Source organism: Heterodontus francisci, chromosome 10, assembly GCF_036365525.1.
Source record: "Heterodontus francisci isolate sHetFra1 chromosome 10, sHetFra1.hap1, whole genome shotgun sequence".
Taxonomy (NCBI): domain Eukaryota; kingdom Metazoa; phylum Chordata; class Chondrichthyes; order Heterodontiformes; family Heterodontidae; genus Heterodontus; species Heterodontus francisci.
In genome coordinates, this window is record NC_090380.1 from 31,878,757 (window position 1) to 31,896,246 (window position 17,490).

Genomic DNA, 17,490 nt, shown 5'->3' on the forward strand with positions numbered 1-17,490 from the left:
TGTACAGGCCCAATATGATTTTCCATATCACTCCTAAAAGTTGTATGTGGTAGGAAGACAGTGTGCGTTTTTGTCATAGAACCATAGAAAAGTTACAGCACAGAAAGAGGCCATTCAGCCCATTGTGTCTGCACTGGCCAAAAAAAACAGCCACAAAAAAAGATAATGGGCTGAATTTTACACCACCCCTAAGAGCGGGACGGTGGCGGGCGTGTGGCGTAAAATGGAGCGGGAGGCTCCAGGGGCACTTCCCAACCCGCTCCCGCCTCCACTTCACGCAGGGTAGCGGAGGCGAAAAACGGCCGGCCCACCACAGGCCAATCAAGGCCCTTAAGTGGCCACTTAACGGACTTCGCCCGCCTCCACGTGGATTTTACGCGTGGCAAGCTGGCGTCCTAGACCCGAGAGAAGATGCTTGGCAAAAGCAGGCGGCTCTCAAACATCCCGGGGGGGTCCCTCATGATCGGGCACCCCACTTGCTCCCAACCAACCACCCTTGCCTCGCTGGGGCCTAACCGATTACCCCCGGTGAGGCAACCAAAACTTAACATTGCTCCAGGCACCCTGACGTCTTTTCTTCATGCTGGGCTGCAATCCCAGCAGTGGCCACTGCTCCCGGTGGCACTGCTGGGACTAAGAGCTGCCAGCCCGCTGATTGGCTGGCAACTCTATTAAGCGGGACTTCCTACCTCAAGCGGGTAGAAGTCCCGCCTCACACCAATTTAAACCTGCCGACCCACAAAATATGGGTCAGATCCTCAGGTGAGGCGGAAGCGGGTTCGGCACCAACTTTTTAGTCGGTGGCCGGCTCCCGTCCACCAATGGTAAAATCCCGATCAATGTCACAAATCTTAAAACAGGACTGGCAGCTGGTAACTTGACAGACCAATACCCAAGTGTGGGACCTGCTATGGTGATGCTTATGAATTAGTAAATATGAAACTTTGCTTAATCTTTTCTAAAAGCTAGAAAACGATCTATGTGTAACCTCTTGCTACAAAGATACACAAATTCACAGTTGATCAGCAGCAACAACAAAATCATATGGTTAAGAATGGTAAGAACTAATGGATGCGGATAAGAATGCTGAAAATCACCAGACCAAAATCACAGCCCATAAAGGCAAACTTCTCATATAAACAACATCTCAGTGTATTCTGAGCCCCACCTCACCCACTGCTCCCCCATCCCCATTTAGGAATCAGCAGTTTCTTATTTGTGTGTGAAAGTTGACTGAGGAAGTAATAAAGTTTCCATACACAAAGTTACAAGAAAAAGTCAAACGTACAAAATACTGTAGGAAAAGACTACATATTCTGCTTATTTCACATAAAGCATGCATTAAGAAATGAAACATCAATTTGCACTTCCAAAATCTTACAGTTCCTATCAGGAAAAATATTTCTATTGAGCACAGAAACACAGAACCATCGAAGATAATCAATTTCACAGCAAAGATCCTTCATGCTACAAATGCCTTCTTTTTCTCTCAAAGGCATCTATAAGAAAGTGCTGTTTTCAGTCGCAAATTATTGCCCAAATCGCGCCTTGCGAGGCTGAGGATAGTTGAAAGGGAAAACAACTAATTTCTGTTAAAACTTGCTAAAGTATTTGTAGTATTTTGTAGTAATCTTGTTTTCAAATTGAATAGATCCAAAGTGTTCAGCAATGAAACATCTATGTTTGAAATGAGGGGACAGACCTTGATTATGATTATGATTAGAGATACAGCACTGAAACAGGCCCTTCGGCCCACCGAGTCTGTGCCGAACATCAACCACCCATTTATACTAATCCTACACTAATCCCATATTCCTACCAAACATCCCCACCTGTCCCTATATTTCCCTACCACCTACCTACCTACCTTGAGAATTAACAAGTTGAGATCACTTCAGATAAGACACAAACAACTAACAATAGCTGGTGGGCTAAAGACACAAATAAAAACAAGAAATGCTGGAAATACTCAGCAGGTCTGGCAGCATCTGTGGAGAGAGAAGCAGAGTTAACGTTTCAGGTCAGTGACCCTCAAACTCATTTGGAAGAATGCCAAAGCAGCTGACTCCAGCTGAACATCGGAGGGTAAGGAAGCGACCCCTAGCAGCCTAAGCAGATGTAAAGTTAACAGTATAAAAGACAGTGACTGTGAAGCTTCGGCACTGCAGTTGGGATAGAGAGTGATCTGATCAAACAGCTAAAACTGAAAATTCAACTACCAAGCCGTTTGACTCGGGCAGATTGTATGCATAACTTTTTGTGAGACTCTGTGCATAACTTTTGCAAGATTCTTTGTCAGTCTATTCATGTAAACTCTGTGGTCTTGAATCTGCTTTAGTAAATTTACCACTTTAAGCAGAATTCCTGTCTAAATGGTTAGTCAATATCTCATAATTCTCGAGATCAAACTTAAGTAAGTGAGGTTTCAGGAGTGATGTCTTACATATTTGAATTTCAAATATCATCTAGTAGTTATATTCAATATGCTTGAGTGATTTAAAATGGGGGTTCTACCTTTCTCATTATAAACATTAAACAATTTTTAGTTAAAGTTGGTCTGGCAAAGAAGCTGGACCTCTTCATTTTTGACTGTAGTCATGGTTCATGTAGGAAGTTGCATTTTCATGCTGATATAATGACTTAAATGAGGAAAGCTGCATCAATTTATCAATTGCAAAACTCTCAGTCAAGGACATTTCAACATAAAGGAGGCGAGATCGGCTTTTCCTATTTACAGATCTTCATGTTGTTACGGTCAAATGAGGAGGGGTCTTAGGGCTTCCCTCTCCTTGTTTGATCACAACAGGTTTAATTCTTTCTTAAAGTAGATGTCCTGGCCAATTCAATAGGTGTTTGATTACTTACTTGTTGTAACAAGAACCAATTGGACAGGTTTTCTTGAGTTTAACAAAGAAAGAGGTTAGCTTTATTGCACCTAAACCGAACAAATGAAAATAATAAACTATGTGCCAACCTTCACTCTCACACACACAAATATGTTACAGAGTGGGGAAGGGTAGATTGGCATGAATTAGAGTTCATAGAAAAAAAAGGCGCACAGTCTGTGGAGTTTGGTGATTCGGCTGGCTTCGAGCTGAATTCAGTGGTCCTAAGGCTTTTAGCTTGAAGATAGATGATGGATCCAGTGGGTCTCTTGGAGACAGCGATGTGGATAATTTCCTCCAACGGGGTTTCTGGTGGTCAGTCAACAGGCAGGATTTGAAGCTTACAAGCTGGAATGGAGAGAGAGGGAGAGAGAGAGAGCGAGAGAGCGCGAGAGAGGGACCCCCCACTTGGGTCTGCAGGTGTCAGAGTCCAGATGCTTCTCCTTGTTGTTGCACAGAAACACAGGCTTAAAACCACAGATGGGGAGGGGCTTGTCACATGACAGTCACTCAGTGATTCAAGCATAGTAGTTAGCAGTATTTCTTCGTGCTAAAAGAAAAAGAACCAGCAGTTCCCTTAACTTCCTGGGTCTTGGTTCTTGCTGGGATGAACAGACATATCACCTCCCTCCTCACAGGTTTTGCAATGTAGGATACAGTGTTGCAAATTAGGTAGCCATCTTAAGCTGCTAGCAAAGTCATCTTTTATCTTTTTTTAATTTCTTAAAAAATATATATATAAATTCAGATCTCCAGTCAGTGAATTAAAGAAAGTTATCTTTTAACAAAGCAAGTTGGTGTGACAATGTCCTTGCCAAAATATGTAGGAACCCCTGAAAATAATTCAACATAATAACTCTACTGGTCTGAAAATCTAGTCACAAGTTTGGATATGCATTTTCAAACTAAAAATACTTTAACTATAATTTAAAAACTGAAGTTTTCTCTAGCACATTAAACAGCTCCAGGGAAATGCATAAAATGGACAGTTCCACCATGGGCCCTCAGATGAAGACCTTTTGTATTACTTTTGTTCCACTGGCTGTATTATCAGTTCCCCCTTTGGAGAACTGCCAAAAAGCAATTAGATCTGGAGTTAATTCCACATAAAATAAACATTTGGAAAATATTGTCAAGCGATAAATCTATGAGACTCCCCCCCAACTCCACAATCTATCCCCCCAACTCCACAATCTATTGAGGGTAGTCAAAACTTACAGTTTGTGATTTCTTCTTTTTCTTTTTTATTGCTCTGAAGAAACCCTTTCCCTTTTCCTTAGTTTGTTCAGGAGGGTTTATGTTAAGATTCTCTGTACTTTTCCTAAAATTAAGAGTAATATATTAATCTTCATGTTCACAGTTACAAGAAACTTAATGATGCCAAGTGAGTTGGATAAATCTCTTGATATTACTTTAGGAGATGACAGATGGGACGATCTTAAGAGTTAACGGGGGTGAAACTGATCTCCGCCAGCAGTGCGAAATGGGTTCGCAGCAATTTGGCAGTTGACTTTTCATTGCACCCGATCTTCTTTCCACGGAAGTTGACAAAAATTACAAACAATAATTCAAACTCTTTTTGGAGACTCGTTTCCTGATCTCACTGCTGTTTTTATTTGGTTTCAAATGAAAAATCTTGGCAATATTTTCCAAGTTAATGGAAAATAAAAACTGGCACAATGAAAAAAAGGTTGCCGTTTCACTATGAGCCCATTTCGTGCTGCTTGCATAGACCAATTTCAGCCGTAAAGACTTCACAACTCTTTTTTTTTTAAAGTAATTAAATTGTGGCATTTTTATATTTTAACAGTAATAAACCACGAGATGCTAGAATTAAAATTATATTTCGCAACTTATCGTATTAGTTGAGTGCACGTGCACGCACACCCTCCTTTTCTTACATCCACATGATGTTGAGATTAATGACATATGAGCACCAGCATCATAAATGCTTCCAAATATTACCATGAACAAAAACACTAAACTAAATGAAAATACTCTGTACAACACACAGGTTTTATGCTTCTCTGTTAATATGAGAGGTGTGCAAATGACATTAGTTAAACATTGCATACAAGGCTGAGTTTAAAAAAAAACTTTTCATATCCTCAAAAGCTATCCCCTATATATTTTTTGTAGTCTGCCTGAACTCATACCTACATTCCAAAAGTAAAGAGACAGCCGGATAAACTTCCAACAATACATCTTTGGATGGCCAGCTATCATTCAATCAGGAATCTGTCATCCACTTTTTTCTCCCCTTGCAGGCACATGCTGTGAATTCTAGTAACTATGACTAAGGCTGGGAAATGAGCAAAATGGCATGACTTGAATCTGCATCTTCCCATTCACGGCACTAAACCTTAGTGCTCCAATACACCGCTTAAGTTGTGCTATCATCTACTTGCTTCTCAAACAAACATTGTATTCAACAGTTGTATATATTATGTTTTCTATAAAGTAAATTACATCTTAACTGTCAATTTCTAAACTTTTTCTTTTGCACAATTATATTTGAACTGATTAATCCCAAAAAGAGAATTTGTTAGGAATCAATATCCCAAGAGCCTGATTTCATAACTCATTTGCTCAATATTTAAATTAATGGAAATGCCAATGAGAATGAAAATGACAAATATTTGGGTTGCAATATTTTACAATTCCATTAAATGACATTTTGTGTATAGAAATTAATAATTTTTAATAAAATGCATTTTATCCAATTTAACTGATCTTTTCAAACCTAAAGTAGGTTTGACTATATTTTCCGAATCAACTTTTCTACATTTGTGACATCATACCCTAAACACTGAAAATTACCAAAAATAAGAACTCTACATTTGTTTAAAAATGTCAAAGTAATACATTTTACCGAATCATACACAATAGAATGGAAATTGTATCGATATCACACATGAATTAAACACAAATGAAGTCCATGTATGAATTTTTTTCATTTTAAAACCAGTATTGAGTAATTCACAAATATTTTTCTGTATTTTTCAGAGAAACATATAAAATCAAATTTTCTGTAGACAGTTGACATACTCGTCAATCAAAATGAGGATTGGAAACACCACATTGGTGCAACATTGAATGCACGTCAAATGTTGCAATTGCAATATTTCAGAACAATGTTACAAATTACCATCACTAAATGCAACACTGAAGGACTTGAATGTTCTCAGAATACAAACTAAGCTTCTTGAAATGACAAACAAACTTAATTTTCAGATGATTAGAATTGTTCATTTATGTACAATGTCCAAAATCTCTTTAGACTCACATTTAAACAGATTAAAGTTAAAATCAAATTGTAATGACAATTTTAAAATTAAAACCCTTTTATCCCAAGGTGCATTTATATAGCACTTGTTTGCAGAAAGATGTTTTAAGATGGAATTTCACACATGAAACTGCACTACAGCACATAATGAAATTCTGTATTCACTCTGCACATATTACTTAAAGTCTACTTAAGTGAAGAGATAGTTTTTCTTTTCCTGAAGGCTGCTCAAATTCAGACAGCCCACTTACCAGAGTGGTATCACATTTATTTTTGCAAACGTGCAAGCTTCTTTCAAAATTATTACTTTTAAGATAGAAAACAAAGTGAAAGGTAACTTTACTTACCAAAGATCAAAAGCAGTATGCCTTTTGGAATGTTTTGACTTTGTGTTATTCGTCATTGGTACATTAATTGGAACTCTCTCACTGAATGTTCCCTCCAGTGAAGAATAGTCTGTACAAACAATAACATTATTAAATGTTGCATCATCATCTTACACTAAATCAACATCCACTGATCAACTAGCTCTACATTTACCTTCATAGTAGCTTCGCACTCGTCTATCCCTGGGCATTGTATCAGAAAATACATACTTATTTTCTTTTGTGGATATACCATCTTCTAAGTGTATGTCATGATATCCTCCAGGCTAAAAAATAAACACAGTAGAATGATTTTACTTCTTGCACACCCTGCTTGGTAAGTAATATATTAGATCAGAATCTGTTTGTAATACCGAGTAAAAATTCAAGCATCATGGGGCTGAGACTTAAAAGAATGGTTCCAAGGATGAGGAATTTTAGTCACAAGGTTATGTTGGAAAAGCTGGGGCTGTTCTCCTTGGAGCAAAGGAGATTGAGGGGAGATCTAATAGAGGTGTACTTGATTATGACAGGTTTTGGATAAGGTAAACAAGGAAAAATTGTTCCTATTAACTGATGGTACAAGGACTAGCGGACACAGATTGAAGGTTTTGGGCAAGAGATGCAGGGGAAATTTGACGAAGAACTTTTTTTTACGCAGCAAGTGGTAATGACCTGGAACTCTCTATCCACGAGAGTGGTGGAAGCGGAAACAATGATTTCAAAAGGAAACTGGATGGGTACTTGAAGGAAATAAACTACCAGGGCTACGGGGATCGAGCAGGGGAAATGGGACTGACTGGACGCTTCGTGGAGAGCCGGCATGGACGCGATGGACCGAATGGCCTCTTGCTGTGCTGTAAATGACTGACTCATTCTCTTGAAAATACATGAATAAGCAAACAATTATATCTCAAGGAACTTTTAATGTAACAGAAAAGGCTTTTTAAAGACTACTTTTCATTCAAGGGTTGTACTAGATTTCAGGACTGACTCATGGCCCTTGTGTATGCATCGTTTAGACTGCACAGCCTGGATTAAACACTCTTAACCTGCAGAAATAATGAACAACATAATATTCATACTAAATCGCCCATCAATTTGAATGCAGAAATATCACTTGGAACACCAGACTTGTTCAGGCTAAAATTGCTTCCATGTTGGTTTATAAATTCAACAACGAAGCATCAGAATAAAAGTAAAATACTGCGGATGCTGGAAATCTGAAATAAAAGCAGAAAGTGCTGGAAATACTCAGCAGATCTGGCAGCATCTGTGGAGAGAGAAATAGAGTTAATGTTTCAGGTCTGTGACCTTTCATCAGAACTGGCAAAGGTTAGAAATGTAACAGGCTTTGAGCAAGTGAAAAGGCAGGGGAAGAAGAACAAAAGAGGTGTGTTATAGGGCAGAGGGCAGAGAGATAAAATAACAAACATGTCACGGAACAAAAGCAAAGGGAGGCCAAGGGAAGCATCAGAACTAGGCAGTACATTCTACAGCACAAGGCAACATTATTATACATACAATATCAAGTCAAGATCAATCTGCTATGACTACTTCTTTCTTCACCAGAAAATAACTTCATGGGGTTTTTAAAAAAGAAAAACTTCTCTAAAAGCCCCCTGCATGGAACTTAAGTATTTTGGAATCTTCTAAAAGCTCTCAAACAAATTCTCTAGAATGTTATTCAGCGTAAACAAAAGCTACATTTTCTTTGAGGATGAGACTATCAACTGCGATCAAAGCACTGTTAACTTAAATAAATGTTAACATTGTACATGCTACTATAGAGGCCAGGAACAGGTCAGAAATGGATCTACCTCCCAGTTCTGACACACCCTAGCACCACCTTAGTGCTCTAAGCCTAGCCACTCCATGCACCCAGAAAACAGTGCCCTACCTCCCTCAGTCCTACCATATCCAAGGAATCCCTCTCACAATCCCTGCACATCTCAGTGCTCCACATTCCATCAGCACCCACTGTTGCCAGCCTGTCAGACTTCTTTCCCCCAAAGCCAGGAACTTTCTACTGTTGCCAGCCTTTTGAACACCATGCCATCCCCATCCTCAGGAATAAACCGAAAGGACAAACACAATATTCCAACTAGTGTTACCAAACCCTAGTTTTCACCTCTGCAATAGTGATTTACTCCCAAATCACTCCTCATTCCACCTGTGGGCCTTTGGTAGCTTTGTGGGGAAATTCTAGGCTCTGGCAGCACTGTGGAATATGGCAGGAGGCATCCCATAACTGCTTATCATCTTTGTTGTATATGCTGGACTGGAAATACAGTTGCCATAAAAATATTACACACATATGTGAAGGAACCTGCCAAAGCCAATGATGTGTAGTTTTCACACAAAACAACAAAACAGCAGAATTTGATGCCAAAAACAGTAAAAATCCCAGAACCCCCATTTTTATAATTAATCACCATCATAAATCAGTGATCTTGATGACACATAGTGCATTTCATGGTAAGAAATAGCATAAACCTCCAATTTACCAGAAATAATGGTACAGTACGTTAATTGTGTGATTATATGCAGGTGAACGGAGTCAATTGGGGTTTCAGTTGAGCACTTAAAAGCAGACACTGGGACTGGGAGAGGGTTTTGAGTGAGCAGCTACAGGTTTGTAATCCTTTTATTCTGCACAATAAATGTGAAACTGAGTAAATATAGGCTCGAACATTATCCTTGCATAACAAGCTTTCTGGAGTTTAACATGGTAGCAGAGGATGGTTGCCTAAAGCTGAAGGTTGGAAAATAGGAATTTTGTTTTTGAATAGAAAACAAAAGTCTCAAGGGCCATTGTGAAAGATATGGCAGAAAGCAAGTGCAAATTGTCAGGGCATGATTACCCTTTGGAGTCTAAACCATATGACCAGTGGAAGAATGAAGTGGATATGTGGACACGGGTTACATTTCTACCAAAAAGGAAAAAAAGGTATGGCTTTGGCATTGTCACTTCCTACCAAAAGTAAAATCAGACGTCAAGTGTTTTCTGAACTGGATGATCGTCAGTTGGATACTGATGAACGGTTGGATTTTGTGTTAGAATTCTTGGATGAAATTTACAAGAAAGATGACCTATTGAATGCGTATGAGGCATGGTCATACTTTGACAGATTTCGGAAAACAGATGGTTATTCAATGGAATATGTCATGGACTTTAACAGACTGTATAAAAGATTAAAGAAATTCAATCTGGCGATCCCTGGTTCAGTGCTAGCTTTTAAATTGCTAGATTGTGCTAGGGTGTCGCATATGGACAGGCTCCTGGTTCTAACTGGGGTTCAGTTCTTAGACAAAGACTCCCTGTTGGACCAAATATCTGCGGCCTGAAAAAAATTCCTGGGGTAACAGTCATTTCCCACAGACCTGGTAAAACAAGCAGGGCGCTCTGCGGTGACACAAAGAATGGAGGACTCAATGTTTACAAGATTTAAAAATAATCCAGCTACTGGAAGCAGGCATAAGTACATTGAAAGAATTAAAGACATGAGGAATGAGGATGAAAGCACTTCAGCAGGTCTGAATATTACAGTGGAAGACCGAGTTTGAACAGCAATCATAGGTGAATGAATCCCAGGAATGCCCAAGGAACAGTTAATAGGTGCTTCAGATGTGACTCAAAGTATCATTATGCAATGAACTACCCTAAGCGGAGGGGCAGAGTCTTCGAAATAACGCATGACGCAGGGAATTCTGAGGCAGAAGAGGAAGATACTCATGGATCTGAACGAACTCTACTAGTCACAAGGAGTTTTAATCCTATGTGAAGGTGTTGGTTATGGATTTGTTCAACTGTGCGGTACTAGATAATGCTTGTCAGTCAACAGTATGTGGAACTGATTAGTTACAGTGTTACCTGGATTCACTCTAGTGAGGACCGACATAAGGTTAAGGAGTATAAAAGTACTACTAGCTTTAGGTTGTGATGACAGCACATTAAAGTCTGAAGACAGTAGCAATCCCAAGTAAAATAGCTGGGGTAAGCCACTTGATCAGTACTGATGTAGTCTCAAGTGTGATACCTTTACTCTCGAATAAGCCTTCAATGAAAAAGGCACGGATGAAACTTGATATGGAGCATAACAAGGCAATTGTTTTTAGGAAGCTAGTGAATTTGCAATTTACCCAGTCAGGGCATTATTGTATACCCTTAACATAACATGAAATTTCTAGTCAGAGTGTTAGAGAAATGTTGATGGCATCAGGTGTTACAAATCAGAGAGATAAAAGGCAAATTATCTTAAAGTTACACAGTCAATTTGCTCATCCTACTTGTCAGAGATTAAAAACCCTACTAAAAGATGCAGGTGTGATTGATGAAGAGTATGAGGAAATAGAAGAGATTAATGAAAAGTGTGAAAGTTGTACAAGTATCAGAGGACAACATCAAGTCCTATTGTAAGCCTTGCACTGGCACGTGACTTTAATGAGGTAGTTGCCATGAATTTAAAGGTATGGGACAAAGACAAGAATATTTTCATTCTACATTTTATAGACCTACCAATTAGATTTAGTCTTTCTACAATAATAAATAGTAAGGACAAAAGAGTGATTATAGACAAAATTATGGAGCAATGGATAGGGACTGGGCTTGGGGCACCAGCTAAGTTTCTGACTGATAATGGAGGGAAATTTACCAATGACGAGTTCAGGGATATGTGTGAAAACATGAACATGACAGTTATGAATACTGCAGTTTCAGCAATGGGCTTTGTGAAAGGAATCACGCTGTGGCTGATGAAATGTACATAAAATCTTGGCTAACCAGGCAAACTGCAAGTTGACAACTGCCCTGGCATGGGCAGTTCATGCGAAGAATTCGTTCCAGATGGTTAGAGGATATAGTCCCTATCAATTGGTCTATGGCTGGAATCCCAAATTGCCTTCTGTACTGTGCAACAGTCATCCTGCTCTAGAAGGTATTACAATTAGTTCAATTTTTTCTATACATTTGAATGCTTTACATGCGGGGAGACAGGCTTTCATCAAGGCTGAGGTCTGAGAGAAAATTCGCAGAACTCTGAGGCATCGTATGAGGCCATCTGAGGCGGAATTTAGTTCAGGAAATTTGGTCTATTATAAAAGAGAGGGCCATAGGGAATGGAAGGACCCTGGTAAGGAAATCGGTTGGGATGGTAAAACAGTAGTTATCAAGCATGGAAATCAAACTGTTAAGATTCATTCTTCATGATTAATTGGGGCTGATTATAAAATCTCGGAATCTGAGTAGCTGATGGAGGGAAAAGAGGCACCTTGTACCTCAAATACTCATGAGTTTTGTGATGAAGGTCCTGAGGCACAGGTAGATCAAGAGTTGGATAGCAATGTAACCAATCATGATGCTCAGGAAAGAGCTATCGCATCCAAAGGCCAATTGCCTCGAGTAGGTACTCGGGTGACAGATATCCCAGAGATGTCTGGTAAATGGAAGGATGCGACAATTGTGGACCATACAGGAAAATCTACAGGCAAGTTTAAATATTGGTTAAATGTTCAAGATGATGGCCAAGAAGCCAGAGTCATGGACTGGCAGAATGGGGTGAAAGAGTGGAGGGTAAGAAAGTGCAGTGCAAGTTTTGATAGTGGGTCAGGAAGTGACTCTTGTGTGAGGAAGCGATCACGTACTGGAGAAAAAGCCTCCGATAAAGTGTGAGGGGAGATCTTCTAGCAGTAGTTCTGAAAGACATCAAAGTGCTAATAGAGGCCGTAGTATGAACAGGTTCCACAATGAAACGAAGGCTAGAGGGCAGCCTCGGAACAGAACTAGAAGCAGAAGTCCTCATGATTGGGAAGTTTTAGTGGCTGCCAATAAACTTGAGGATAAACTAATAAGAGAAGCAAAACATAAGGAATTAGAGAGTTGGAGAGAGTTTGGAGTCTATTCTGAGGTACCAGATAGGGGACAGCTGGCTTTGTCACATAGATGGATTTGTATTGAAAAAGTCCTTCCTGATGGAACTTATAAGGCTAAAGCAAGGTTAGTTGTGAGAGGTTTTAAAGAGCGACTGGGGGATTCCAATGTTAAAGTGGACTCTCCTACTGCTGGAAAAGTAATCTTGAAAATCTTTTTGGCTCTTTTGGCCACATATTCAAGGAAATGTAGATCCATTGACATAAAAGCTGCATGTCTGCAAGGTGATACTTTTCAGAGAGAAGTGTATCTGAAACCACCTAAAGAGGCAGAAGGAAAATTATGGAAACTGAACATCTGCGTCTATGGCCTTAACGATGCTTCCAGGGCGTGGTAATTCTTGGTGAGATGTTTTGATGAAAATTGGTTGTGTTCAACTAAAAGCAGATCCTGCAATATTCTATTGGTATTAAAAAGGGAAACTTTCAGGCATCTTCATGATGCACGTTGATGATTTCTTATGGGGTGGTACTGCAGATTTTAAGAAATATGTTCTTAATAAGATTAGGGCAGAATTTAAGATTGGGAGTCATATATATATATAAATATATTGGTTTGGATATGAAGCAGACCAAGTCTGGAATAAGTTTGAATTAACAATCCTATTGAGAGTGTTACTCCTATCCCGGTTAAGCGTGTTAGGTCATCACAGAAAGATGATCGATCGATCTAAAGCAGGGATTGAGCAATTGCGTAGCCTGGTGGGTCAATTAAACTGCCTGGGCTGTCAGACTAGGCCTGATGTTAGTTTTGAAGTGCTGGAGTTAAGCACGATGATGAAACATCCAAAAGTTGAGAATGTTGTAAGGGCAAATAAAACATTGAAAAATCTAAATCCAGAGAAATGTGTACTGAAGTTCCCATCCTTAGGTAACCCAAAGAACATGAAGCTAATAATTTTTAGTGATGCTTCACATGCTAATCTTGCTGATGGGTATTCGAGTGCAGCTGGCTTCATAATATTTCTGATGGGTGCAAATGAGAAATGTTGTCTTTTAGCTTGGAAGGCTAAGAAAATAAAACGGGTTGTTAAAAGCACGTTAGCTGCGGAAACACTGGGTCTTGTGGAGGCAGCGGACATGGGGTTCTATTTGTCAAATATTTTGGGTGAAATTCTGAACATAGGATACCCATTGAATGTTATGTGGATAATCGTTCTTTGTGGGACAATATACAATCTACAAAAAGTGTGAGTGAGAAAAGACTACGTATTGTCCTCGCTGAATTGAAACAAATGTTGGAGAGAAAGTAAATCTCCAAACTTAAATGGGTAGATACAAGTCATCAGCTATCCGATTGTTTCATAAAGAGAGATGCGAGTGCAAAGAAATTGTTGGAGGTGCTGGATGAGGGTCGTCTCTCAATATAAAAACTTTGTGCCCAATATGGAATTTAATTTTGATTTATTTTGAAATATTCTTTGAACATGTTAATACTTTGCGCATAATATGGAATTTAAAGAAATATTGTTTGAGCGTATTAATCTAAGTTGTATTGTAAAAGAAAGAAAGGAATCTGTTAATTGTGTGATTATATGCAGGTGAAGGGAGTTAATTGGGGTTTTAGTTGAACGCTTAAAGCAGACACTCACTGGGACTGGGAGAGGGTTTTGAGTGACGAGCTACGTTTGTAATCTTCTTACACTGCACAATAAATGTGAAACTGAGTAAATTTGGCATCATCCTTACATTACAAGCTTTCTGGAGTTTAACATGGTAGAAAATAAGTAAAACACCGAGACACATACAAAACAGCAAATTTCCAGTTCTAATGCTGATGGCAAGTTGAATGATAATGGAACACAGATCAGCAGGAGGCCATTCAGCCTCTCGAGTTTGCTCCACCATTCAGTTAGATTGTGGCTGAGCTGTACCTCAAGCCCACTTACCCACCTTAGCTCCATATCCTCAATACCTTTCCTTAACAAAATTCTACTGATTGTAGATTTGAAAGCATTCACAGTCATTTCTGACAGAGAAATCCAGATGACTCCTCCCCATTGTGTGAAATAGTAGTAAAACATCAAAAGGCACTTCATAGGAGCATCCTCAAACAAAATTTGACTTCGAGCCACATAAAGAGATATGAGGGCAGATGACCAAAAGCTTGGTCAAGATATCGGTTTTAAGAAGCGTCTTAAAAGAGTAAAGTGAGGAAACGAGGCTGGGAGGTCTCGGGAGGGAATTGCAGAGCTTAGGACCATGGTAGCTGAAGACATGGCCGCTACCGGTGGAATGATTAAAATCAGGGATGCTCAAGAGGGCAGAAGTGGAGAAATGGAGATATCTCGGAGGAAACTAGAGATAGAAAGGTGAGGCCCCCTCCGACAGCACCTTCCAAACCGGGGACCTCTACCACCTAGTAGGACAAGGGCAGCAGACGGATGGGAACACCACCCACCACCTGCAAGTTCCCCTCCAAGCCACACAGCATTCTGGTTTGCAACTATACCGCCGTTCCTTCACTGTTGTTGGGTGAAAAACCTAGAACTCCCCTGTGAACAGCACTGTGGTGTACTTATACCATGTGGACTGCAGCTGTTCAAGAAGGTGGCTCATCACCACATTCTCAAAAGCAACTAGGGATAGGTAACAAATGCTGGACTTGCCAGCAATGCTCACATCTCATGAACAAATTAAAAAAAAGATTGCCATAAAACAGCATCTATTTAGCCTTCATCTAGGTCTGGTAATTGGGACATTGTGAGGCTGGACAGGTATAATAGATAAAATAAAGTGACGTCACACTGCTAATTACATGTAAGCCTGATGTGGATAGCAGACTGCCATTCGAGAATTATATGTGTGTATATTGAATTGCTTGTGGTAATGCTCACAAGTCAAATAACACTGTTTTATTCGGCTTGCACAGTGTTATATCAGATAACGCATATTATTGTGCTCCCAAGGAGGAGCAATGTGATTTTGAGACCACAGGTCTAATTTGTAAGGAAACAAAGTCTTAGGTCACAGTTTAATTAGTATTGGGTGAGGAAACCTTGCAGATGGAAAAATAAGTTATAACTTTCAGCTTCCATGTAAATTGAGAGTTATTTTTCCTTTTTTGTTTTAAAAAAAGGTCCAATGGATCTCTTATGGCATTGTTCACAGTAAGTAGGAGGATATTAAACTTTTATAAGGATAGCAGTATTTTACCATGTAACACACAATAAATTGTTCTGGTGCTATAAGTGAGAAAGGTGGACAAAGCATGGTTTAGGAAAGGGGAGGCAGTGGCGTAGTGGTAACGTCACTAGACTAGTAACCCAGAACACCAGGCTAATGCTCTGGGGACATGGGTTCAAATCCCATCACAGCGGATAGTGGAATTTGAATTCAATTAATAAATCTGAAATTAAAAAAGCTAGTCTAGTGATGATCATGAAACCATTGTCGATTGTTGTAAAAGCTCATCTGGTCCACTAATATCCTTACCTGTGACTCGAAACCCACAGTAATGTGGTTGACTCTTAAATACCCTCTGAAATGGTCGAGCAAGCCACTCAATTGTATCAAACAAAGTCCAAGAAAATGAATGAAATTAGACAGACCACCCAGCATCAACCTAGGCACTGGACCCTGCCCTGTTGACCCTGCAAAGTCCTCCTTACTAACATCTGGGGGCTTGTGCCAAAATTGGGAGAGCTGTCCCACAGACCAGTCAAATGCTCAGTAATACACTAGAATAATACCCTGCAGACAATGTCCTAGACACTACAATCACCACCCTGGGTTTGTCCACCGATACAGTGGCACACAATTGGGAGGAAGGTGCCCTGGGAGTCCTCCACATTGACTGCGGACCCCATGAAGTCTCATGGCATCAGGTCAAACATGGGCAAGGAAACCTCCTGCTGATTACCACCTACCGCCCCCGCTTCGGCTGATGAATCAGTGCTTCTCCATGTTGAACATCAACTGGAAGAAGTACTAGGGGGAGCGAGGGCACAAAATGTACGCTGGGTAAAGGCCTGCTCAGGTCAGGAGATAAAAACCTGACCCAAACAACATCGGACCCGAGCCCCGCCATTTTTCTTCCGCACCCAACCTGACCACCGGGTCCGGAATGCTCACTTTACCACCTACCTTCCGTTTTTCACTTAGTGCAGATAAGCAACAAAACCTGCAATTGGACTTGAAAGGTTGCTTAAAAAGATGAAGATTAGACCCACGGAGTCAGTGATTGTTTAGTCACGAGTTAAACAGAAATCTATGGAGTTGTGCCCAGACAGGTTGTGTCATATAATACCAGTCTTCTTTGGCCTCCTTATCTCGAGAGACAATGGATAAGCGCCTGGAGGTGGTCAGTGGTTTGTGAAGCAGCGCCTGGAGTGGCTATAAAGGCCAATTCTAGAGTGACAGGCTCTTCCACAGGTACTGCAGAGAAATTTGTTTGTCGGGGCTGTTACACAGTTGGCTCTCCCCTTGCGCCTCTGTCTTTTTTCCTGCCAACTACTAAGTCTCTTCGACTCGCCACACTTTAGCCCCGTCTTTATGGCTGCCCGCCAGCTCTGGCGCACGCTGGCAACTGACTCCCACGACTTGTGATCAATGTCACAGGATTTCATGTCGCGTTTGCAGACGTCTTTCAAGTGGAGACATGGACGGCTGATGGGTCTGATACCAGTGGCGAGCTCACTGTACAATGTGTCTTTGGGGATCCTGCCAACTTCCATGCGGCTCACATGGCCAAGCCATCTCAAGCGCCGCTGACTCAGTAGTGTGTATAAGCTGGGGATGTTGGCCGCCTCGAGGACTTCTGTGTTGGAGATACGGTCCTGCCACCTGATGCCAAGTATTCTCTGGAGGCAGTGCAGATGGAATGAATTGAGACGTCGCTCTTGGCTGACATACGTTGTCCAGGCCTCGCTGCCATAGAGCAAGGTACTGAGGACACGTATGTCAGCCAAGAGCGACGTATAGTACCAGTATTGCTTAAAATAAACACAATTGCCCCAAGGCTCAGAAAATATACATTACCTCCTAGACTCCTGCTTTACAGGTTGAAATCCTTGCTGCAAGTTTA

At 40.4% G+C, this 17,490-nt stretch overlaps 1 protein-coding gene across 3 annotated transcripts in view; it reads right to left on the reverse strand.

Annotated features, from left to right (window-relative positions):
- Positions 1–17,490, reverse strand: part of cdkl5 (cyclin dependent kinase like 5) — a 172,021-nt gene that overhangs the window by 23,875 nt on the left and 130,656 nt on the right. For all 3 annotated transcript variants that reach the window (XM_068040382.1, XM_068040383.1, XM_068040384.1), the window contains 3 exons: positions 6,712–6,823; positions 6,519–6,627; positions 4,104–4,206 (listed from right to left, as the gene is read on the reverse strand). In XM_068040382.1, the coding sequence (XP_067896483.1) occupies positions 4,104–4,206; positions 6,519–6,627; positions 6,712–6,823 (324 nt within the window). The remainder of the gene's footprint in view (positions 1–4,103; positions 4,207–6,518; positions 6,628–6,711; positions 6,824–17,490) is intronic.